Consider the following 26,223-nt stretch of genomic DNA (forward strand, 5'->3'; position numbering starts at 1 on the left):
AGAAAAGTACCCTTCTAAGAGCCATCACATTCAGGCAGCCTACTCCTGGACTTCAGCCCCTCAGATACCACGTGTGATCCTTTAAGCTTCTAGCTTTTAAAATAATGTTATATAGTAACTAATACCTGAGGTGGAGGTGAGGAAAGGATGTTAAAGCAAGAATAAACACACAATAAACACACATAAAACATCACATAGGGGACTTCCCTGGCAGTCCACTAGTTAAGACTCCATGCTTCCAATGCAGGGTACAAGGGTTAGATCCCTGGTCAGGGAACTAGAGTCCCAGATGTTGTGCAGTATGGCCAACAGAATAAAACAAAATCACACAGAATTTCACATTTTACTATTTTTAAAAAGTTCCTAGTCACTTGCTGTGTAATGAATAGACTTTAAAGGAACCAAAGGAGAAAATGTCAATCTTAAGAAACAAGAAAGTTGAGTTCACACAGGATACCAAGAAGGCTTAAATCAATTTCACTGGCATTAAAAGTTTTTATTTGGAATTTGATCCACAATCTATACAAGTTATTTACAAGGCATGAAAATGGAAAACAGCACAAAATACAATTGAGGTATAAGCTAAGAGCACAGTATGTCATGTTTCAATAAATATAATTCAAAATTTGTAAACTAAGTGACCAGATAGATGAGTCTTGTTTTATAGTAAAACCATATAAAATACTTATTTCACGTGAGGTAGAGGACAGTTTTGTGTGTCATGTAATGCAACCAACCACAGCAATTTTACCCATAAAACTGTACATCATTGGCAAGATTTTAAATTGAATTATGGTCAATGTAGTCAACAATTTGTTTCAACAGTTGCACGACAGATCTTTCATTTACTGCTTTCACAGATTAGAAATTCAGAAATAATTTAAGACTACTGTGTTGGCTTAAAATTATCAGGATAAATAAATACTTCTAACAGGATGGTTAAAAGCAAGTATATTTTATTTCTCCCAAACTACAATTCTCCCCAAGAGTTGTTCAAGATTTAGTAATTCTTTTAGTAGGATTTTTTTTTTAAACTATAACTACTTTAAGTATGCTGTGCTTTATTTTCAAGTGAGGTATCTATAGGAAAAAAATCTTATAAATTTCTTTTACATTCAACTAACTTAATACACTATTTTGTTTTCTAGGCCTAATTTTTTAATTTCAGTTTTTACATTTGTTCTCTTTAATTCAAACACAGTAGCACTATATAAAACATTTACTACTATCACTAAAAAAAAACAGGCTCCAAATTGCATTATGTAGTTTAAAATGGATTTTACAAAAAAAAAAGAAGACTGTCCTTTTAAACAAGATGAAATATAGAATACCCATACAAATTCCTTCCAATAATGGAAATGCTTAAGTGTCTTACGCCAGGAAAAAAATTTAAGCTGTTTATTCAATCTCACAATGTATAATACAGCAGTAATGTGTCCCTTATTGCTGGCAGCTTCAATAAAAACTAACAAGTAGTTTTAAGCACAGAAATAAATGTACAGTATGAGCACAACTTTTCATTCTATTAATCTGTAATATGCTGTCGTGTGGATTAAATGCATAAGAGCAAATAAAAGTAAGGATTTTTTCCTAAGCAATCAAAACGTAAGTCATTGAGTAGAAAATTTTAGAAACTGATCAAAAATCTTCAGCACCAGCTTTACTACTCATATAGGGAAATAACTTTGAGCATGTATTATATTGCTCAAGTTTATCATTTTACTTTCCTTCAAACAGAAACCAAAGATGTGTAAATGAATTGGTTGTTCTGTCATGACTTCTAGAACATATGGGTAACCAACCTGCAGGTATCACTGTACTCAGTCTATTACACCTACTTTAGCAACTGGTTTTTAATTCAATATGTACAAATTTTATATATCTCAACTGGTAATATATTAAATATATTATAAAATTAGCTCAAGAACCATTAAACATCCAAACTCTCCTGGACACAGAAATTGAAGCAAAAAAGTATGCCTTACAAAACTAAAGCACAAGCCAAACTTACATTATTGGTCAAATTCTTTCAAAGTGTTATTTGTGAAACCAGGGTTGTTCAGAGCTTCCTCAATGACAGCAGGTTTTACAATAGACTTGGTACCTTTTTCTCATCAAGTTTAGAATACAGAAACTATCATTATTCAAATTTAACATCATTCATCACCCAGTCAACTAATATTCTATCTTTTCTTCCTTTTAAAGATGCTCTAGCACTTGTGATATGTCATTCCTTTAACACAGCTTTTGAAAGTATTTTTATATTTTTCCTAAAAAGAAAAATATTATGACGTCTGAGGGAAAATATTCTTGCCTGATGAGCTGGCACCCAAAAGTTAACATTAAAACAAACTTTAAGCTAACAACCAACACACAAAATGGGCATGCAAAGAATAGAAGAATAATTATATGGATAAGATATTTTTAGCAGAGGCCACTTGTAAAGTATTACAAAGTCTCTATACTTTCAAGCTATGTTGTACAGTTTAACTTAAAATTACTTTTATCTAGAATAGGCATACTATTTACAATTGGCTTAAAAAAAAAACACTATTTTCAAAGAAGTTAGAAACTGATGGCACATTAATGTATCTTCTGAAAAATGAAGACTATACAATTTCATGTGGCAAGTTTCCCTTATGTGAAGGACTAGAAAAAATAGTTCTTTATTCAAAGCTAATAAATTAAGAGCTTATGACAATTTAAAGGTGATTAAGCATTGCTTAGAATTTTTAAAAACATATTTTAATGATTAAACAAATTATTTTAGATGTTTTGACTTGAAACTTCAATAGCTTATCATTTTAACTAAGTAACATAAGTAGATTTTGAGTGAAATAGAAAAATAAATTATACAGGCTTGAGTTTTACCTCCCAAAAACCTTAGCTGTGATGCAACTAATCCACAACTAAAACGAAACTGTGTCATAAATTTCTTTGTGTTTTTCTTTCTCCAGATAAAGGCAAATAAAAAGTATTAGAAGCATATGTCATTTTTAATATTTATTCCTGTATGTCATTTTAACATGTGTTCTTCCTTAAGGAGATTCCAAGGATCAACCAATTAAACTGCAGGGTTAACACAGTAAAACTTAAATGGAAAATAGAAAATACACATTTAGATGATATTCTAGTAAAGAAACTATACTTTGGGAAGTACAAAAATTCTTTTAGGCTATGTAAGTACCATTAAGCAAAATATGAAAATAACTGGTTAAATGATAACCTACTTACTTTTGAAGTTCTATACCAAGCATCTATTGTCTATTATGGGAAGAGTAAATAACCTCAACTTTAGCTGATTTATTTATAAAATAAATTTAGCTCTCAAGTAATTTCATATAGTACCATACACAAGAATATAAAAATTAAATTCATGAGATAACAATGTCAATTAATGGTAGCTTCAGGAAACTTTCTTTTAAAAAATGCATACTAAGAATTTTACCTAGTATCTTTTAAGCCAAGAATTAACTAACATGAAATTTGCCATTAATGATAGACTTTTCTGTGCAAAAAAAAAAAAAAAGTGCAGAAAGAAGTTGTCCCTCCCCAAACTATGGAATTTCTGTCTTCTAAAAACTATCTAAAAATCTCTTAGTAGCAGATAAGTAAACTTCCCTATATTAACCTATCATACACTACTAGTTGACTGTAAATTCCTGATTTTGATATTAAATAATAATTGAAAATGGTCCATTCATGCACATTTGGTAAGACTTAACATTTAAACATACAAAAGTCCAAAATAACCTTCAAAGTGTTTAATATCTTACAATTTAAAGGAAAACAAATCCATTATATAAATTTCAGTACGACCCACAACTACATAAAAAACTGTACAGGAGGATTATGGATTGTATAGAAACCGATGTACATCAATGGGATCAGTTTTTCTCAAGTACATTAATATTTTCACAACACTATTAACAACATAAACAAAAGTTCAAAAATTACGACATTTTATTCCCTCTTCTAAAGTTGCTGCATAAAAAATTTTCTCTAAATATAACCACATTTAAACAGAAAATCTAATTATAACTGCTTCTTGAGTTTAGCAGCAGTATATAAGAAAGCATGTTATCTTTTCCCTTGGGGTGTGCTATAACCTCATCAATGAAATTCCTCTACTGACAAAATGTCTCTTAGGAGACATTAAATAGAAAGGAACTGATGGAAATTCATGCCACAAGACGAAACAAAAAAAATTTTGATTATAATAATGAGTATACTTTCAACTTAGAAAGGAGATTGAGTTAATGAAAAAAATGGACAACTCCTTGAGTAGCTCTATATATGAAATATGAAGCCATCATTGTATCTAAAATTGAGTCTAAAATATGGATAACAAAATTGATCAAAACTATTTTCCATCACACAATGCAGCTTTTAAAAAGTATGCAATTGTTAAACTGCATTAGAAATATAGGCATCATATCTAATAGTTGAAATTGCAAAGTATTGGTTTGAAGCTGGTTGAAAAGAAAAGTACAAAGAAACATACATTTTCATTCTTTTGGAAAATGTAAAAATTTATATACTAATATATAATCTCTTCACTTTCTCTGATCTACAAATGGATAGAATGCCTAGTTATTTCATGCAGCTAAATTGTTCAGAATTCATTTACCAAAGTAAACAAATAAAAATAAACCCTGTTGGGAACACACAGATGGATTTCTTTGAAGGTTTCTATTCTTTAGCAGTCTTTGATGATTTCAAAATTTGCAGCTTTAGCTCTTTTATCATCATCTCTAACTTCTGTCTTGCCTCCCGTTCCTGTCTGAGTTCGTCTTGGAGCTCTTGCCTATCAGCCTCAGCATGGTCCAGTCTCTGTCTCAGTTCTGCCAGCTGTGTGATTCAGAAGATTGTGTCAGTTTTTCATTCAGTTTTGGTTTTCCTTTACTTCTCACATCATGGCAAAGACCTACTTTCAATTCACTTTTTGCAAAAATGAACTATTTCACGCATAGTATAATCTCTTGAATATCCAATACTATTAATCTGACTTTGACATGACCTTAAAATGAGGGCAAAACAAAGGTCAAGGGAACTGAACACTCAGAACACTTTCATTATGCCTTACACCTCAGTATACCTTTTACCACAGCATGCTCAGATTAGGAGTTACTTGTTCATCTTTCCCAAGTTGTGAGCTACTGTGCACTTTTGCCCCAGGGCTTGTGAACATAGTAGGCAACAGTTTACGTTTGTTAAGCCATTGATTTGAAAGCCCATGTATTACATTATAATAACACTGATACTCAGATAGCTAGAGATTAGCAATTAGGACAACTAAACTACAGAAATCCAATAAAAATGTAAAGTAATGCAACAACCAAGATCAAAACAATCATCTTGAATGATATAGCATAAAATTGTGTTTAACAGAATTATCTATTTCAAAGTCTAGCCTAAATGAAACGAGTTTAACAAAAAGTAATTTCTGTAATAAAATTAAAGTAACAGCTTCAATTTCCACATTGAAAAGGCAACACTATACAAACTGTGTAATTCTTACCTGTGCTGCATATTCAGCCTCTTTATCTTTTTCTAAATTTGAGTCACAGGTACATTTTTGCTTCATTACCTGCTCTAGTTTTTTCTCTAAGTCTTTCTGTTCAACATAAAATTCTTCCATTCTTTGAGCATGTTCATTCTGCAAAGATTCAAGCTCTTTCTGTAAATTCTGCTGTTCTTCAGTAAGTTCCTTCATAGCTTTTGAACTACTCAACATTTCAACTTCCTGTAATTTAAAGAGTCACAATGTAATTTTTACTTTATTTCTATCACATTAAACCTTTCAATTCAGAAAAAAAACAGGACAGAAAGTATCTATTACAAAACTGAGGTGTCATATTAATTCTATACATAAGTAGTTATCTTGAAAACTATTTTCTCTAAAAATTTAAAAGTATATTCATATTTCTTATAAGTATAAAACTGAACAACGTTAAATACATTTATAGCATCTCATCTTGAAGAATATGCAAAAGTATTTTTTCACAATGGACTATCATTTAAATAACAATTTTACCATCTGAAGTTGTTGCTTCTTCTGTAAAATTGAGTTCAATTTTTCCTGTTGTTTTACATAAGTTCTCACTACTTCTTCCATGATTTTTCCCTTATCGTCCTCACAAGTGACGTCTTTGACAAGAAGTGGAGATGAAGCTGCAACATCACAGTCAGTTCCTGACTTGCTTGTGTCTCTGGCTAAGCTGCAAGTGGTAGACTCAGGTTTCTTTTTGCTGGTAGCATTATTCGAGACTGATGGATCTTCCAAGGTAAAAAAGAAGTAACAAAGTATAAACACCACTCTGTCAAAAGTCACTAGAATGATCCATAAATGAAATTAAGAAAACAATTTCATTTATAAACAAAATAAAAAAATAAAGATACTTAAGAATAAACTTAACAATAGTAGTATAAAACTTATACAACAGAAACTATAAAATATTATTGAAAGAAATATAAGACCTAAATAAATGGAAAAGAATCCTATGTTCATGGATTGGAAAACTTAATATTAAGACGATATCATGATCTGGAAGTCAGTGATCTCCAAAATTCCTATGCTGAAATCCTAACCCCCAATGTGATGGTATTAGGAAATGAAACCTTTTGGAGATAATTAGCTCATAAGGGTAGAGACCCCATGATGGGATTTATGCCCTTATAAAAGAGACTCCAGAGCGCTCTCCCACAATTTGGGTACATAATGAGAAGACCAGGAGGCAAACCCCTGCCAGACCAAATCCACTAGTGCCTTGATCTTAAGACTCCCCAGCCTCTAGAACAGTGAAAGGGTAAGTGTCTATGGTATAAGCTACCCAGTCATGTTATTTTTGTTATAGCAGCCCAAACAGACTACAATAAATGGTAGTCTCAAACTGATTCTACTTTTTCAATGCAGACCCTATCAAAATCTCACCTGGCTGTGTGGCAGAATTTGGCAAACTGATTCTAAAACTCAAATGGAAATAAAATGAAACCAAAATAGCCAAAGTAATCTTGAAAAAGAAAAACAAAGTTGGAAGACTCACAATCTCCAATTGCAAAGCTTGTTATGAAGCTACAGAAATCAAAACCATGTGTAGTACGGACATAAAGACTGGGTCCAGAAATAAACGTATACTTTTACAGGCAACTGGTTTTTAACAAAGGTGCCAAAACAATTCAATGAGTAATAGTAGCTTTTTCAACCCTATTGGGACAACTGTATCTATATACAATTGAGGTTGAACTTCACATTTTACATAAAAATTAATTAAAAGTGGATGACCAAAGTAAGCAACCAAAGAAGGAACAAATTGGACTTCATCTGAATTTAAAACTTCTGTGTTTCAAAGGACACTACCAAGAAAGTGAAAAGACAACTGACACAATGGCAAATCCTCTAACTGGTAAGGCTCTAGTACCCAGAATGTACGCCTAACTCTTACAACAATAAAGAGACAACCCAACTTAAAAACAGCAAAGGATCTCAACGGTTCTTCTCCAAAGATTTGCAATCTTTGGACTTCCTGGTGGCCCAGTGGCTAAGACTCTGCACTCCTAATGCAGGCAACCTGGATTCCATCGCTGGTCAGAGGACTAGAGTCCACACGCTGCAACTGAGAGTGCACACGCAACTAAAGACCCTACCTATGTGCTGCGGCTAAGACCTGGCACAGCCAAATAAGTAAAAAGAGAAAGATTTGCAGTGTCCAATAAAAACATGAAAAGATATTCAGTACCATCAGTCAACTTGGAGAATTGCAAATGAAAACTATGAGATACCACTTCACAACCATGAGGATGGCTCTCATCAAAAGACAAACAATGACAACTGTTGGCAAAGGTGTGCAGAAACTGGAAACCTCAGAGACTGCTGCTAGAAATGAAAATGGTATACTGCTAAGTCACTTCAGTCGTGTCCGACTCTGTGCGACCCCATAGACGGCGGCCCACCAGGCTCCCCCTGTCCCTGGGATTCTCCAGGCAAGAACACTGGAATGGGTTGCCATTTCCTTCTCCAATGCATGAAAGTGAAAAGTGAAAGTGAAGTCGCTCAGTCGTGTCCGACTCTTCGTGACCCCATGGACTGCAGCCTACCAGGCTCCTCCGCCCATGGGATTTTCCAGGCAAGAGTACTAGAGTAGGGTGCCATTGCCTTCTCCGGAAAATGGTATGGTTGCTTTGAAAAACAGTTTGGCAGTCCCTCAAGATATTAAACATAGAGTTACCATATGACCCAGCAATTCCACTCCTAAATATATAGCCAAGAGAAATAAAAACATATGTTCACATTAAAACTTGTGCTTAAGTGTTCATAGTAGCATTAGTCGTCAGCCAAATGTGGACACATCCAAATGTCCATCAGCTGGATATTTGGATGTGTCCACATGGATAAACAAAACAGGGTCTTATCCATCCACATAACAGAAAGTTACTAAGCCATAAACAGGGAAGAAGTGCTAATACATGCTATAACATCTACTGAGGAAACATCCTTAGTGGAAGAAGCCAGGCAACAGAAGGCCACATGCTGTACAATCATTTTATATGAAATGTCCAGAACAGGCAAATCCATAAAAACAGAAAACAGATTAGAGGCTGGTAAAAGGGGAGAGTGAAGACTAACTTCTGGATTACAGGACTTAAGGTTGATGAAATGTTCTGAAATTAATTGTGATCATTATACAACTTTGTGAATTTACTAAAAACCACTCAATTGTACAATCTAAAAGGATAAATTTTATGGTATATGAATTACACCTCAACAATTTTTTTAAAGCCTCTAGAATACTTTAGGAAATATAATATAAACATGCTATAAACGTATGTTACTAATTATTCTTTGCCATAGTTAAATCCAAGGAAAATCTCAAAATTAAAGTAAAAACTCCCCCCAAAGAATCGCAACTATCTATGAAAACAATTACATAACAAAAGGATTCTTCCATTGCTCTGAGAAAGCTGAAAGAATTGTTACATTTGCTTAAGCTGTAGGCAAAACTCTGTAGCTACAGAGAGGGTAACACAGGCAGCAAGTGAGCAGACATATCTTGTTTGGTCCACCATATTTTAAAAGGCACTGTAACTATGCAGCTTTTTTTTAAATGTCCAGCCAGCATTCTGCATTTATGCCATCTGCCTGGCTCCCACAGCTATTCATTTTCAATCCTTGTTTATTCCACAACTGAATGTCTCTGAGTCCTATACCTAACTACACTTAGTACACTTCTTTCTCTTTTTAATTGAAGCAGTTGATTAACAGTATCATGTTAGTTCCAGGTGTACAACATAATTGATTCAATATTTTTACAGATTATCATATATTTTTTTAAGATAATTTTATTAATCTATTTTTGGCTACCTATTGTGCTGGCTCTTCGTTGCTAGATGGGCTTTTCTCTAGTTGAAGCAAGTGGGGGCTACTCTTCATTGCAGTGTGCAGGCTTCTCATTGCTGTAGTTTCCCTTCTTGCAGAGCACAGGCTACAGGGCGGGCGGGCTTCAGCAGCTGCAGTTCCTGGGATCTAGAGCACACGCTCAACAGCTGTGGCGCATGGGCTTAGCTATTCCCTGGCACCTGGGATCTTCCCAGACTTCAGAGTTTTGAAAGGTGTTTTTTTTTTTTTTTAAGATATAAGCTTCAATTATTCGGAAAATTCTCTTATTAAAAGAAACCCTCTTTTTGAAAATGCTGAATAAATATGCTGATTAGGGACATGATTTTAAAAAGGTAATTTCTGAATCCTTACCTAAGTGGCTATATAATTCTTTACTTGCTTTTAGATCCATTTTCTCCTGTTCCTCCAGTGAGACATCTGGATAAGACACTATTTTTTGATGTTTCCCACTACTGTGAGGCTTCTCTGACTGTCTTGGTATAGATTTGCTTGCCTCTGTCTTTGTGACCTCTTTAGGCTGGGGTACAGCTGAAGTAAGTGACACGTTTGGTGCAACCACTTTATCACACATGTATAAGTAGTAGCTGAAAACAAAGAATGGCAAAATAAGATACATATTACATTTAGGTAAAAATATATTAACATCAATTTCTATAGCTAAACAATTTTTTTTAACCAAAACAGATAATGCAACAATTTAGAAAATAAGGGTCTTAGAAAAGAATTCTTGAAAATGTCAGTAAGTAGTTGAGGCACAAAGAGCAAAATTATGAGGATATTTCTGTTATTTTGCAAAAAGCAGTTTCTAAACAATAAAAAGATACTCACTGAAAAGAAAATCAGTTTTCCTTCCCTCAAAACCTCATGAGAACTAAAACCATGAAGTACTTTACACAGCAGTTCAACAACCCTGAGTAGGTAATGTTTATGCCCGAAGAAAACAAACTACATGGTACTTCGGAGGACCATTTCCCTGTGTGCCACCCCTCCAAAGCAAGGAGCCCTTGCTCTGCTATAGTGAGGCTGATTCGGGCCACACTGCATGGCTATGGCCTGACTCACTGCAGTCCCAAAGCTCCCAGGGCCCTTCTCTCTTTTCAAGAAAACAATCAGCGTTCTGAACAATGCCCAGCTACTGGGCTATCCTCCTTGGATCAGACTCCACCACGCAATCTTCTGAAAATAGTTTGATATTTCCTACTTAATTTGATAAAACAGCAATAATAAAATCAAGCAAAACTAAGAACAAAGGGATAACCACCAATACCAATTTTGCTCAAAGCTCACATAAAATTCTGCAAGAGATTATCTGAGAGACCTATGGAACAAATTTGAGCTAGATATTTAAGTACCATATGATTAACTATAATCTGCTTAACCTTTAACCAAAAGATGCAACCATTTAAGTGACCTAACACTTCATCCTCTAAGTTCTAAATAATATCCTCTTATATTACATTTTCTTTGTACAGGACATCTATATTGTCCCTCTAGACCAATTACATGAATTCTGAGGGTGAAAACTCAGTATCCTGCAAAAAAAACTGACAGGTTTAATACTGCTCCAAAGCTTATTTCAAATGTAAAAGGAATAGAAGGAACTATATAAATGTAAGATTGAGATTCTCCATCACTGTGCTTGAGGAGATAAATGTGTACAGCAGCAGATAAAAGTCTAGGTTTTTTAAATAAAAAGTTTATAATCTAAAGTGTATCTTTATTGAAAATATGAACATTGATTTTGAGGGGTGCGGCTACTATGAAAGCCTCTAAGTTCAAAAAAAGGTTCATTTTAAAAAATCAAAGTTGTACACCACACTCTTGGAGAGTTGGTTTACCTCTTGAAGGGAAGTAAGGAAAATTTTTAAACTTTCATTTTTTCCACTTTAGGGCAAAAAGGAAATAACATATTTCCAGGAAAAAACATAGAAACATACAAAAAAAGTTAATTCAAATATTCAACCTATTTGAATTCATTCCCTGGATTAGCAAAAAAAAAAAAAAAACACCACCCTAAAATGATATAACGAACTCCCAGAGCCTAGAAAAGCATCTGCTGTATAGATGTTGAATGAAGGAACGAACGTGCTAATACCCACTCACCTGGGATGTAAAAATGAATGTGTCTGAGAGACATGATCACCTTCCTGTTTTATAACTGGATACCATGACTGCAATTCCATTCCTGGTGGTGTATCTATCTGTAGAAAACGTAGAAGTGGAAAAGTTTATTGAAGGAAGATATGATGGTTAATCTTAGGTGTGTATTCGACAGAGCCGTAGGCTGCCTCTGGAGAACACTGACTAGTAAAGAATTATGTAATTCAAGAATCATCTTTGAATAGGGCAGTCTTTCTTTAAAATACCAGGTCTAGTCACTTAAAACTCAAAGAGACATTAACTACCTCATCACAAGAACAGCTTCAGCATGTATATTAACATGGACTACCAGAAATGATTTCATCAAATATCATACTTATGGAATCTGTGTTAAAAATCCATTTTAAATAACAGTACTCTGCAAATGTACAGTATTTCTTAGCATACTACATTAGATAACATCCTACAGCAATACTTTGCCAAATTTCGAAACCACTTTGTCTGCTAACACTTATCAGTAAACCACATTTTATCATAAATAGGAAAAGCTCTTTTTAGCCTTGTACTTGTAAATAAAGGAAAAGGAGAGGGTAACTGGCTTTCCTCAAAGTTCATGATAAGAACTTTATATCCTGCTGAATTCTAACAAATAGCTTATTAAGTTAGGTACAATTATCTCCGCTTTACAGATCAGAAAACTGAGGCTCAGAAACTGAGAAAAAACAAATAACCTGTGGTTACTAACTTCCTCATTTGGTTTGTTTTACACGTCTCCCCTCCCCCTACATACACATATTGGGAGATCAACATTTTGTTAAGAATTATTGGGCAAAGAATTTAAAAGACTAACAAGGCCATAAGATTATAGGGAAAAGAATAATATTTTGAAAGGATTTAAGAGGTGAGTATTCAGTGAGGGCCTCTAGACTCTATATACAGAGTAGAATTTGTTTTAAAACTTCACAATCCTGGTCAAGTGTTCTAAAGAAGTTCAGGATCTGGGGCAAAATCAACTGCTTATTTATAAAATACAACAATCATTTGTTTACATAATTTCTCAGCCTATAGCTTAGTTCTACCATAAATTAGAAGGGGAACTGACTAATGGCAACAGAAATACTAAATGATAGATGCCAGGTGCCAGCTGACAGCCTAAAGAGAGAGAAGAATTACAAGACACAAACACAAAAACTGATTCAAAAAGCAAGACAATCAGAGGGCTTTCTCATACACAGGCTAGGAAAAATAATATATCTCAACTGTTCCCTATCCTTATTCCAACAGAGTGTCTAATGTTTAAGAAGTCTTGAGTCAATATGACATAGTTATAGTCAATATTTATACTCATAAGTAGTATACCATATATATACATATTCATACATACACTTAGAAAGACTGAAAAGTATTTGGCATTTTAGATTTTAAAAAAGGTTAAAGTTTTTAAAAAAGACACAGTGCTGAGAAGAGTAGTTTCATTATCTAGAAAACTCATTTAGGCAGAACATTTTTCACCCCAACACTGTAATGAAAGAGGTGTTAATGAACAAAAAGCTCATTCTAACAAATCAATGAAATATAAGATCAGCTCAAAATAAATGAGAAATTCCTTTTTAGAGGTCATTTGTTAAATTCATTATTTAGAAAATAAAGAAGGCTCCACTTTACATCAGTTTTATATCTGAGACATCCTGGATGTACTACTGCCCAAGAAATCAACAGTTTCCAGATTTTTTTAATTAAAACTATTAAAATTGATATTTATATTTAAAAGTTTTTACTATTATGGATAGCTGGATTTTAAATCTTCAGAATAACAAATTCTAAACTTCTTCAGCCAAAGATCTTAACTTCACATCTGACTCAATTTTGATCATGTTCATTTCAAAATTCTATAGCTTGATAAGTTTGTATAAGTTTTACTTTTTTATTTATAATCCACACTCAGTATAGTTTTGCTTTTATGATATCTCTAAACTTCAAATGCCACCTTAAATAACTGTTAGCACATTCGTTTCTATTTAAACACCCATCCCTCTCTTGTTTCTGACCTTTGTTTCCTATTCTTGTACCTACCCACGAAGAGAGACCCAGAGGAGGGGGTTCTTAAAAAAACCTACCTTAAAGATCATCTAGTGCAGTCCTCTAGCAAATGTCTGAATTTCCTATACAAGACTCCTAATGAGTGGTTATCTGGCCTCTGCTTAAGTAGCAGCTTGAGGTCAAGGACTGTCTTAATTACTTTCGTATTTTCAGTACCTAGCACCACGCCTGGCAATGCAGTAGAGACTCAATAAATATTCGTTGAATGAATTCTGAATGACAGTGTAGCTCATTAAATTCCCAGGGTGGCCCCCTTTAAGGTTACTCTGCTACTAGTCCCTTTCACATTTACTAATACCCCTTTATTCCATGAAGTGTTGAAGAATCTCAACTGTCTCTGGGTGCATTTTTAGAGATCCGATTTACAAATTAAGTAATATAAATGATGGGGAAATGCACAACACTAACCATGATAAAATGTTGGGAGTTAATTTTACCTAATATTCTGTGGTAAGCCATAAACACATTTACAACAAATTATCCTAACTGCATGTTAAAAACAATTAAGAAAAGAACACAACAGAACATTCACAGTCATGCCAGATTTTCTCATCTATTCTGCATTTGTGGCAACATACAAATTAGGTCGTCAAAAAAATAACAGTATAATTAAATGGCACAGCAGTAATGCTACTACTGATCAGGAATAAAAATGAAACACCAAGATACAGCTATTGCCTTTTCTTTTACCTTTCAATATGAGGGTAATTTATTCCCTTCAAGTAATTAAACACTAAAACAGACTACATTACATTATTTGGCAAAGAAAAGAAATAGATCACTTAGTAGCTCAAGTTAGAGCCTTAACATTTTAAAATACTTTTATCATTCAACTTCCCCATCATTATCTACCACAAAATGAACAGATGGCATCCTCATCTGAAACACATAAGAAAAATTTCAGGCATGATTTCATTCCTAAAGTTCTTTCTCTAAGTCATAAAACAACAAATACGTCTAAGAAAGCAAAATTTAAACAAGTCTAAAATGTATAGTAGAAGAATTAATTTTAAATAAGTAAATATTAGAAACTTTTACACAAAGTTTCTCTAAGTTTCAACTTAACTGTTACGTATACATGACCTTTTAATAATCAGGTTTCCTGATAAAGAACTACTGTATTTCGGCACAATGCTTATTAGTCTCACAATGACAAATAATATAGAAAACCTGGTTTCATTTACAAAAAGACCAATAAGTATTTCTGTCATCACTTTGTAGTAACAAAAGCAATTTCATCCACTCAGCACCGTTAGTACATATACATTCCAATTTGCACTAAAAAAATATATAGACAAATAAGACAAAAACCCTTTAAAACTCTCAGACTTATCTTCAATAGTGACCTCTGATTTTAGGTGGCACTCTTAGTTTCTAATTATAGTGGCAGATTAATATTGTGATCTTTAATTAAATCCTAATGACAAACATTGATGAACTGAAGTAATCAAGACAATATCTCAAAGTATTGATGGGATTTTAAAAGTTCCCCTCAAAAAATCTGGATTAAATTTTTTTACTATATGGGAAAAGAATTTTTTAAAATAGAATTTAGGAAGACAAAAATTAATTTTTACATTTTGGTATTTATAAGCCAGTATATGTATGAAGGACTGGTAGATTGGTAAGTTTCATAGTCTATACCTATTTCATAGTCTATACCCATATTTCACACCTATAATGGTGTGCTTCCATTAAATAAAATATAATGCATATTAAATACACATTATTTTATACAGCCAAACATAAATTGTTAGCAACCTTAGTAAATACATGACTGAACACACTGTTAAGCAATAACTCCTTAGGTATAAAGCAAATGTCCCTACCAAGTTCATTATGTATAATACTAAGACATTCAAGTGGTCCATAAATGATTTCAGGACACTAGACACCCTACCACCCTATCAGACAGCTGCCAACATACTCTTACTGAAAGAAATGGAATCTCTCAGAATAGGATAAGGTTTCCTCAATACTTTCAACATGTTGTGAATGAGTGTTTCAACAACCGAAATAGGAATAGTGTTACAAGGTAGCATTTTAAGGCTTAGTTTTGTGCCTCATTTCACTGTAAAAGTAATCACTGTAATGATTAATTATAATTATTAATCAACCTGATACAAACCTGTAACAATATGATCTAAGAACTTCCACTAACTTATCAAAGATGATCTGCAGGAAATCATGGGCTTCCCCAGTGGCTCAGTGGTAAAGAATTCGCCTGCCAATGCAGGAGACGTGGGTTTGATCCCTGGAAGGGGAAGATCCCCAGCAGAAGGAAATTGCAACCCACACCTGGGAAATCCCATGAACAGAGGAGCCTGGCAAGTCCACAGAATCCCAGAGAATCAGATACAACTTAGCAACTAACAACCACAACAAGCAGCAATCAGCAATCAGCAATGTCTCCTGCTACTCAACACTACAAAATTGTGTCATCTACCTCATAAAGCCAATTTTAGGTTTAAAGTGCTTAAAAACTCGCACAGGAAAAGCAAAGGCTCACATTCTTATGTGCAATTATCATTTAACTCCTTCATGGAAACAAAGACATGTAAAAATCAGTAGTATAACATCACTTCCTTTTCTATCTGAACAAACTGATAAAAATCGTGTTAATTTCTGGGACTTAAAAAAAATTAACTTCTTTACAGTGGCATTCTATGGTGTCTAGTTCACTTAATATTGCAATTATTTGAAAATCTACGTGTCACATACATCCTTTCACTAAACTATGTGTCAAAAGTTAATCTATGTAAATGTAAGGCTTTGCTTTTCTATCCCATTTCAGGATATATGCTTTTAAAAAACTGAGATTATTTTGACCTTCATATAATGTAAATTAACATCAAAATGTAAACTATTTTATTATGTGCAATAGAATGCACTTTTAAAATTTTACTCTATTTCATGTATTTTTAAAGTGCTGATGACCCACTAAATTGACTTCCTTTACATCCCCCCATCCTTCTCAACTGAGGTTCTCAAGAGACAAGCCTAAATTCTGCAAAGTCCCCATTGTATGCATTAAATTAACTTCTCTCCAAAGTACTTAGAACAGTACTATATACAATCTTTCTAAAGGGCTTAATTCTCCTCAGAGAACCCCAGATGGGAAAGGGTATATAGATGAAAAACTGCAATTTGATGACTGCTGCTCTAAGTGCAAGTTCTACAGTTTATCCAAATGTATTATTTCAACAATTAGTCCTAAATTAACAAGCGCACTCTACAGATAATTTTGCACAGATCTGTAATACAAAGCATTACAGATATAAAGGAATAAATTCCCATGGTGGTTATCACTCCATGGTAAAATGATGAGAAAATTCTGTTTTCTTCTTTGCACTTTTTTTAGGATGTACTATAATGGGCCTATAGTGCTTCCATAATCACACCAAAAAACCTTTTCAAAAAGGAGTAAAAGCCTTATTTTTATGTACCAAAGTGATTTTTAGTTAAGTTTAATTTTTGTATTCTTTGTCCCCAAAGATACTCAAAATACACACTTTTAAGGTTATTTGAAACCGTAAAATAAATTCAATACCACAAATAAAAACAAAATGCTATATTGCTTTAAAACTAAACTGTTTTCCTCCTTGAAAATCACTGGTAGCTTTCTACGGCTAGTAAGACTTTTCATTCAGTTTTATCCAAACCTTTGTTAAGTATCTACCACCTTCTACATTTAGAAACTACAGGATGCATTCCTGGCCCAGGGAGCCTCCAGCTAGTCTTTACACACACACTTCTGTGACCCATTTCTAAGTTTCAGAATCAAAATGAGTTTTAAACTAACTGTGTGTGTGTGTGCTCATTCACATCAGTCATGGCCAACTCTTCGAAACCCCATGGAGTATAGTGCACCAGGCTCCTGCATTCACAGGATTCTCTAAGCAAGAATACTGGAATGGGCCATCATGGCCCCCTCCAGGGAAACTAACTTACATCTGTCCTATTCAATACTCTTTCTGCCTAACATGGGGCTATACTGTATTTAGTGATGGAACTAAACCACACCCTTAAAAATGGTTAAGGTTTAATTATATATTCTTTAGGTTTCTTGTAGTCAAATAAAATCCTTACATTACTTTAATGTACATGTAACATACATGAAACCTCAAAAGAGCAAAATTTTACACATGGACAAAATATATATTCCCACACTAGTTTTACCTCTTTACTTGATCAAATTGAGTCCTGGCTCCATATGTTCTGCTTTCAGAATTCTAAAGGCATTAAAATTATCCAATTCTTGCTTTCCTCCTTATTCTCAACTGGCATAAATTATAACATATGCATAGCTACAAGAACACTATTGGCTGACTATGCACTGATTCAGGCCTATCCCTTTTCTTCAAAGTTTTTAAGGAGACTTGATTTCCTTGAAGTTTTTCAACATTTCTCAGACCAAAAGGATAAAGTTTTTCTAGCAGAAGCCTTTTTAAAAATATTAACATTTTTAAAAGTTCTACCATTTTTTAATGATAAAAATGAACAGACTATATTTCTAAACCATAAGGGGGCACTATTCCCAAAGCCATTCTAATGATTCCACTGAAATGTCCCTATAACATATTTTATAACAAACTTGTTTTATACTTTCTTCTTGCAAACTTCATTTTGGTAAGTAAACAAATATCCAACTAATGTAATTACTGTGTACAAACAATTAATGTGAGATACATTTGAGCCCAATACTCAGTTATCTTACTTAGAAATATCTTCAGATACTTCTAGAAAAATCAAGAAAAGTGGGGAAAGGAAAAATCCAAAATTACATATTAGTAAATATTTCAATCATAGTTTGAAGTATCATCTTATGTTTCTAGACTCTTCAAAAATACTTTTACATCCACTCCCTCATTTGATCAGTTGTCTTATTCAATAGTTTACTTGCAAATTATATGTTTATTAAGGGTTAAACCATCATTTTTCAAAAAAAAAAAAATCCCAATTATTCTAAAATACAGGGTTGTCTCTTAAAAATTTGTTCAGTTTAAAAAAGTTTCCTTTTCCCTGAGTAACTGACATGCCAAGCACTAGACTAAATTCTGGGAAAACCCAGAATTTAGAGTCTCTAAACCCATTAAGATAGTTGTCAATTTTAGAAAGTCAGACAAAAATATTCATACTGGTCCCTTCTATGAGCACAAATACTTCATTTGATTCTGAGCTTACCACCACTTGATAAAAATTTATGCTAATCATAAAATGCAAACTACGCCTCTGATGTAACAAATTACCATCAAATCTATCACAATTAGTATTTTACATATTACATATTTTGTCCCAACACAACTCTTATAGTTACCCATCCTCTCTAGTGTATTTCCTTCCCTCATTTAGGTTTGTACTAAGAAACACACTTCCTAAACAAAAGTAACTCTCAAAAATAGCTTACAAGAGGGGAGAAAGTTTTTGTAGTATTATTATTCCAAATGACCTCTACAGAAATGAACTGTAAGAAAAATGCAATACTAAAAGTGAAATGTTGAATAGACTTTAAAAGGAAAACTTCTAAGTTGATATCTTTAAGTAATCTATTCGCATCACAGATAATTCATAGGGCCTTTTCCCTAAGTAGGAATAAACACTATACTATTTTACAGTCAAGTCTAAATGCTAGAAATCTAAATTTTAACTCCTAAAAAAAAAAATAAGGGCATAAATCATCTTTACTTAGTGATCTGGAGATTGTTGGCCACATGCTCTAACAGGAAAGAATCACCTATAAAGATCTTATCAATTGACTACAAATAGGTTTTTCTAATGTGCTTGAAATAATCCAAAGTAAACATTACTCTTCAAATTTTATTTACAAATGATCAGTTTGCTTGGCAAACCTTTTTCCAGATAGAAACATAAGACTCAACAAAATCAGAATTAGATCAAATAACACTGGAAGCTTGGAAAAGAATCCAAGCTTGGAAAAATTATATTCTTGCATATATTTGCACACTGTAAAATACTATAATCATTTTTATAATAAAAACATAAAAAACTCAAATGATATGAAGAGGTAGTTTAGTTTTTATAACACCACTTTGCAAAGCAAGCTAGGCAGATCTAATATCAAGTATTATTTCTTGTGGTGACCTAAGAAAGAGTTCAAAATACTGTTATCTTTGGTGTCTGCAAAGAATAGTCAGGTCTCCACTTAGAACACTGACCATATCCCACTTATTTCTCTCATCTAAGTCCTAACTATGCAAAGTCAGTATAGTTATGCAAATAGTTTGGTAACCATTACTAATATAACTTTCATCCTTAGAAATAATTTAACAGTTGCTACATTTCAAACAATTGCCTACTGAGTTTGAGGGGGTTTTTTTAAAAGCAAGAAAACTGCTCTTTAGCTAAACATACCCAATTATATTAGTGTTCAGATTAAACCTAAAGCCCTTTAGATAAGAACTTAATATATTTAGTATATTCTTTAATTTTTTAAGCATTTTAAACTTTTTGTTTTGTATTGGAGCATAACTGATTAACAATGTTTTGATAGTTTCAAGTTGGTGGCAAAGGGACTCAGGCATACATATACATGTATCCTTTCTCCCACAAACTCTCCTCCCATCCCGACTGCTACTTAACATTGAGCAGAGTTCCTTGAGCTATACAGTAGGTTATTCTTTAATTTTTTTAAAAAAAGTCTATTTTGACTTTTTAAAATGAACTTCCTCTGGATCTATTTGGTTTGTTGGGCAACCAATTCAATGACTCATAGAAGATAATGAAAAATGTTCCCCAGTCAAAGGACCTTCTCCTTACTCCCTTCCCAGTAAAATACCTTAGTCTGAGTCTATATAAAAGTTAATAGAGAGCTTAACAACCATTATACGAAGGTAAGTTGACAAGAAAAGTTAATGTTTCTCAAAATTCAGTTTCTGCTATGGAGTGTGCTTTAGGGAAAAGTAGTGAAAATTTCTAGACTTCAAGTCAGAAGACCTGCATTCAATTCCCGATTCTACTGTCTTATCAGTTACACAGCCAGGAGCACGCAACCCATCTGGGACTGGTCTCTCATCTGAACTTCAAAAAAGAACTACTTTAACATGTTTTGAGGAACGTATTTCCAAAATGTGAAGTGGCAAGCACACATTACTATACATGAACTCCCCCCAAACTTCTTTCTGAAAGGTTTGATTATTGAAAATTTTCTTAAATTCTCTTAAATTGCTTAAAATTCACATTAAATTAGAAAAAATACCAAAATATGCCAAAAACACTGTAGCAAATACTGCAAAAAATAACATAGTAAAAAGATGGCAAAAAAACTCACATCTTCCCCAAATAAAAACTGAATTCAAATTAATAAATTCTGATACAATAAAAGGACTACATCCAGATGAAGGATGGTTTCAATTTTAACCAAACCCTAGCACATTCAGTTTCAGTTAAGTAAATTCATCACCTTTTTTTTTTTTAACCTTTATCATGGTTCTCAGGTATTTTTTTCTCACAAACACAGAGCAAGAACATTAGGCAAAGCAATTTATCCCCAAAATGCTTATGTCAAAGCAATCAAGATCAGACCAAGAACATCTGGCAAACAATGTGGCCACCTATGGACATATAAGAGTTCTAGTTAGGTTAGGGCAAAATACCATAAATATTAAGGGGGGCATTCCACATTTTGAGAATATAGACAATTGTAATAAGCACAATCTTCAGCTTCTGACCAGGCCAGTTGTAAGCAAGTCCAACAACGTGAGAACTGGCTTGAGGTTAACTATGCTTTAAAATCAGTTAATAATGGCACCAGAACAATATAAACTTATCTAGTAGCCACAGGCGAGGAATTTCAAAGTACTGATGCTTTGGATTCAGCAAGGAGCAAACTACCCTGAATTCAAGTCTGAAAGTATCTTCACTGGGCTTCTGAGACAAATCACTGTCTTAGAACTACATTGTAACTAAATTTCCCTATTGGGAAAACTAAATTTCCCAAAAGGGAAAGACACCCTATTGAAGCACAGGACACTCAACCTTGGGTTCTTGTCTAAGCTCTAGTCTCACTATAAATAACCTTCAGTCATTTAGTACACTTCATTCATTTCTTCTGTGAACGAGAAAAGATAGACTATTTGAAGGAATAAAAAGCTAATTAACAGTGGAAAGATTAGATTTTTACGATGAAATACAGCCACCTTTTTTGTGGTACCAATAAAATAAAATCATGTATGTAAAACTATTCAAGAACAATGCTTGGTACGTTTTAACAGTGTTAGCTATTATACTGATTTTATTCAAGTAGGAAAATATTTTAAAACCAGATCCACACACTGAATATTTAATAGCCTAAATCTTATTAGCCAGGTATTCAAACTCTTAGAATGAAGATACTCATTTAGCCTATCAAATAATGCAGTGAGAAAATAATAACTTTAAAATCTCTTTTCTCGTTGTTTTTATATTCATGTTTATTTAATCTAGAATAATCTTTATTCTAGCTGTCATAAATTTTTAAATTATTCCTCTTTAAAAAAATCTTGGAGACTAGAATCACAAAGTCTTCAGATCAATCTGTCTTTTGCATTTGTTTCCAATATTGATGAAGTCTGAATATTCAATTACAGAAACAATGTCAGAAATCCTAAATATACCTCTGAAAAATGCTGTTTGGAGCCCATTACCAGAATTGTTTTGGCTAGCAATACACCATTTGCAAATGGAGATAAGACCAAAGTGTAAATTAAGAGTCCTAAGAAAACAACTGATTCAGTCATCAAAAGGCAAAATGTGTGAAAAAGAAAGCGGACTCAAGAAAAAAGCCCCAAATCCTCCACTCCCTGCTTATATAACGTTGGGAAAGTCACTTGATCTCTGAGCCTCATTCTCTTTATCTGTAAAATGGGAATAATCCCATTTCTCTCAGCAGGTTGTTTGGAACATCAAATGAGAACACACACTGGAAGCACTTTACAGCCTAAAATGTGTAATACAAACATCTTATACAGATCAATAGTTTTTGCTGTTGTTGAATGAGCAGTAATACTTTAAGTTAGATTCTAAATATACAATTTCAAAGTACACCATTACCAGTGTTCAAAATTGCTACTTAAAAAAAAAAAAAAAAAAAACTTGCCTTGGATTGAGTCCTCTTCCCATTCCTCATGCTAAATTTCTCCTTCATTTCTTCTAAAATTATCTTCAGTTTCTTTTCTTCAGGTGTCCCCAAGTATTTTTGGTTCACATGAAGATAGCAATGCCATTTGGCTGATTCAAAGCCCCAGTGGCAAGTCCTTTTGTCCGGTGATCTGTGAGAATGCATCACAAACGTCTGGGGTGCAAACATTCCACAGCACTCCAGACACTGAATACATGGAGCATCTGGCTGAACATAAAATTGGGGTGCAAATAAACCCTGACATTTGCCCAAGCATTCATGTTCCACTTCAAAGGCACTGCCAGTTTCCTTCAGCTGGGCCAATGAGTTTTTTGCAGGTAGTATACTACCATTTTGAGGAAAGGTGCGCGGCCGCAATAAAGCGTTACATAGTCTTTGTGCATCGGTTAATGTGATCAGCCCACAGGATGGGGCATTGAATGGAAGTATTCCCAGGACCTTTAAGATATGAAGCTGGTCTGATGTACATCTTGAGCAATAGATGTACAATTCATCACACACTGTATTTATTTGTTGGAGTGAAAATTCTCGGAGAACAGAATTTAGGACTTGGGGCAAACAGAGTCTCTTTTCTCCTCCAACCTGAAAACAAGAAATAGACTCCCCTTCCAACAGAGTCTGGGTGAGTTCTGTGGAGCTATCAGAAGGGATGAGCAGTGGACCAGGAAGAATCTGAGGAGATGGAAGAGGCAGAAATACCGTAGGTGACATACTTTCTTGGGAATACCGAGCAGAAAACGCTGCTGGTCCACCCAAAGAACTCTGACTACTTAAATGGAATTGTGCCAAAGTATGTTTCAAACTGGGATTTAAATGTAAAGGTTCAGGCACAGAGGCGCAGGTCCTCTTGACATGCTCTTCGTCGGTTTCCATTGGTGTTTCATAATCATCCAAGTGTTCCTTCTTTACTGCTGGCAACTTGTTTATCATCATTTTTCCATTTGCATGAATGTCTGTCATCATCTTTTTCACTGGAGGGCTGCCATCATCTTCCATCCCATTCAATTTTTTATTTAAGCTCTGAACCAAGGAAAAATTCGTCTGTAGGTTTTCCATTGCTAAAAACTATTGTGTTAAACAAGTAAGTCTGAAATTTGCATTATTATTTAGTTGCTTATTTTAAGAGAGAGAATTGATGAATACCAATACTTATGGTAACTTATTCTCAAAGAAAATTTAAATTTCCATAGAGAGATCCCTACACTACTCAATAGATTTTGCAACTTTGGTTCTGCTAATACTTCAGTATAAGTACTGCCAGTGCTATAAAAAAAATTATGTCTAATAACAAAGAAAATAATTTTAAGAGGCACACCTCCAAGGAAACCTTTTTGTTTTTTTTAATGTTCAGGTATATGTACTAAAATCAAGTTACCAGTTCTCTCAATTCAAGATGTCCATGCTCAGTGCAACAGTTTGGTTTAGTTTTAGGCACAACACCCAAAAAGTTTATGCTTGTGTCAAAAATCACTTGTGTCAAAATTATGCACCCAAATTTAGTATTTGGCACCAAGGATACCAAAAAAGGGGGGGGAGGGGTGGATATCTTCTCTAAAAATGATGATCTGTTGGTCTGTGTGAACAAAATGAAGGCTTGAATAAACCCTCACACTAGTAACAAGAGACTCTGACTCCACTTGAACTTCTGTATTAAAAATGAAACCTAAAGAAAAATCTGCCCAGTTATCTTCAAGGATTACTGTTCATTCTTCTTTTAATTAATCTGGAAGAGAAGGGGGTTGGGGAAGAGTTACATTTGAATTTGTTCCAGAGGCCAAAGGGTCAGTTTGAAACTAGTTTCTTAATCTTAAACTGAGTTCACTTTACCAAAGGTGACACTTGAGTGATTTCTTTCAATCTAACACCAGTTAATTAGAAGTACCTTCATTTAAATCGGAAAGCAATTTGGCAAATGAGTAAAGGGAGCAATAATATCCCTCAAACGGGAGAGGTTTACTCCAACCCAGAAAAGGAAAAACCTTAAACGGATCATCTCACCCAAAACTCAGTACTAGAGGTTTTTTCTCAATTATGCAATTTTAATTAAAATAATCTATTTTAACTAAAATAACCTATTACTTCATCTCTTAATTAAAAAACAAACAAAAAAACCCACCAGTTTCATCTAAAAATCAAACACCAGTTATAACACATCTACTACACACAAGTCACAATCTTAAGTGCATAATTAATCTAGTCAGTGTACGTTATTTTTCTGGAATAGCTATAGGCAAAAATTAGCTTTCCCTTTAAAAGGTTAGTGAATTTGCTTAATGGAAGCCAAAAGCTATAGACTCCACTCCTGGGAATCTCCATCCTTGAATAAGACTAATCCGGGACAAAAAGCACAAGGCAGACAGACCTCACAAAGAATGCAAATGGAGGAAGAGGGAAAAAGCAAAGATTCTTCTTCCACTTCCTTCTTGAGAGAAAATCCAAAAAAAATCTAGTAAACATAAATTTTTGCTAGCCAAACTCCCAGCAATTTACCTTAAAACAGACCCAAAGGGTTAAGTACCAAGGCCACTAGCCAACGTACTGACTTTCGCCCACCACAGGAACACCTCAGCCTACGCAGGCCAAGGAAGAGGGCAGGAGGCATGACTTAGAATGGGGAGCCCTCAAACCCTGAAATCCTCGGCCCACGCAAAGCCACTCACCCACCTTAAACCCAAGGCGGAGGCGGCTCGAGAGGAGGGCAAGGGACCCGGGACGCCTCAGGCTTGCAAGCGGGTAGTGGGAAGTGGAGGAAAAGGAGTCCCCAAACCCCGCCCCCCCCCCGCAGTCTCGGAACACCCCGGTGCCCTCTCAACACCGCCCCGCTAAGGGGGCCGCAGGCAGGACTGTGGAAATCCCCCGCGCACCCTCTCCCCGGGAAGTTCTCGGGTGTTACCCGAGCACCCCTAAGGCTGCACCTCCCCTCGTCTGCCCAGGGCAGAAGAGAGAGGGGTCAGCGGGCGGGAGGGGCGACGAGCCGGGACCTCCCAGTCGCTGAGCGCCGACCTACCGGGTCGAGCCCGGGGCATCCCCGCGGAGCGCAGACGGGCGGCGGGCGGGGGGCGGAAGGGGACAGTGACGGGCGTCCAGGGTTCGGGGTCCCGACGGGTCCAGTCAAGTGCAGCACCCGGCCACTGCCCGCGCCCATCACTCGGGATAAGCGAGGCATCATCCGCTGTAGGACACCCGGCCCGCGCCCCCTCCGTGGCCCCGACCCCACCCGGGACCCAGCATCCGGACCCCCGACTACGGCCTCCGCACCCGAGGAAGCCCGACGAGCTTTGTTAACTCCCCTTGACGCCCGGCGCCGCCTTCGGGCGCCCCGGGAGCCGCGCGCCCCTAGCCTACCTCTGCGTCCCCCCCGCCCCGCAAGCCGAGGCCGCACCTGTGCCCGCCGCCGCCGCCGCCGCCGCCGCCGCCGCCGCTCGCCCGCTCCCCTTGGCTGTGCCGGCGCCGCTCCGAACCCCACACACATCGCTACACACAGCCCTCT

General features: G+C 35.1%; 1 protein-coding gene across 3 annotated transcripts; it reads right to left on the reverse strand.

Annotated features, from left to right (window-relative positions):
• Positions 1-471: 471 nt before the first annotated feature.
• SKIL (SKI like proto-oncogene) lies at positions 472-26,223 on the reverse strand. 3 transcript variants are annotated; one of them, XM_005201684.5, is made up of 7 exons: positions 26,116-26,223; positions 22,692-24,456; positions 11,501-11,598; positions 9,749-9,981; positions 6,038-6,279; positions 5,522-5,746; positions 472-4,851 (listed from the first exon to the last, which is right to left on the reverse strand). In XM_005201684.5, the coding sequence occupies exons 2-7, from the start codon at positions 23,787-23,789 to the stop codon at positions 4,693-4,695; spliced, it is 2,055 nt and encodes a 684-aa protein (XP_005201741.1). In that variant the 5' UTR covers positions 23,790-24,456; positions 26,116-26,223; the 3' UTR covers positions 472-4,692. The 3 variants fall into 3 exon arrangements, with proteins under 3 accessions (XP_005201741.1, XP_010799680.1, NP_001192876.1); XM_010801378.4 differs by lacking the exon at positions 26,116-26,223 and having other exon boundaries at positions 5,591-5,746; positions 22,692-25,554; NM_001205947.1 differs by lacking the exon at positions 26,116-26,223 and having other exon boundaries at positions 3,703-4,851; positions 11,501-11,594; positions 22,688-23,789.

This window comes from Bos taurus, chromosome 1, assembly GCF_002263795.3.
Source record: "Bos taurus isolate L1 Dominette 01449 registration number 42190680 breed Hereford chromosome 1, ARS-UCD2.0, whole genome shotgun sequence".
In the NCBI taxonomy this organism is placed as follows: domain Eukaryota; kingdom Metazoa; phylum Chordata; class Mammalia; order Artiodactyla; family Bovidae; genus Bos; species Bos taurus.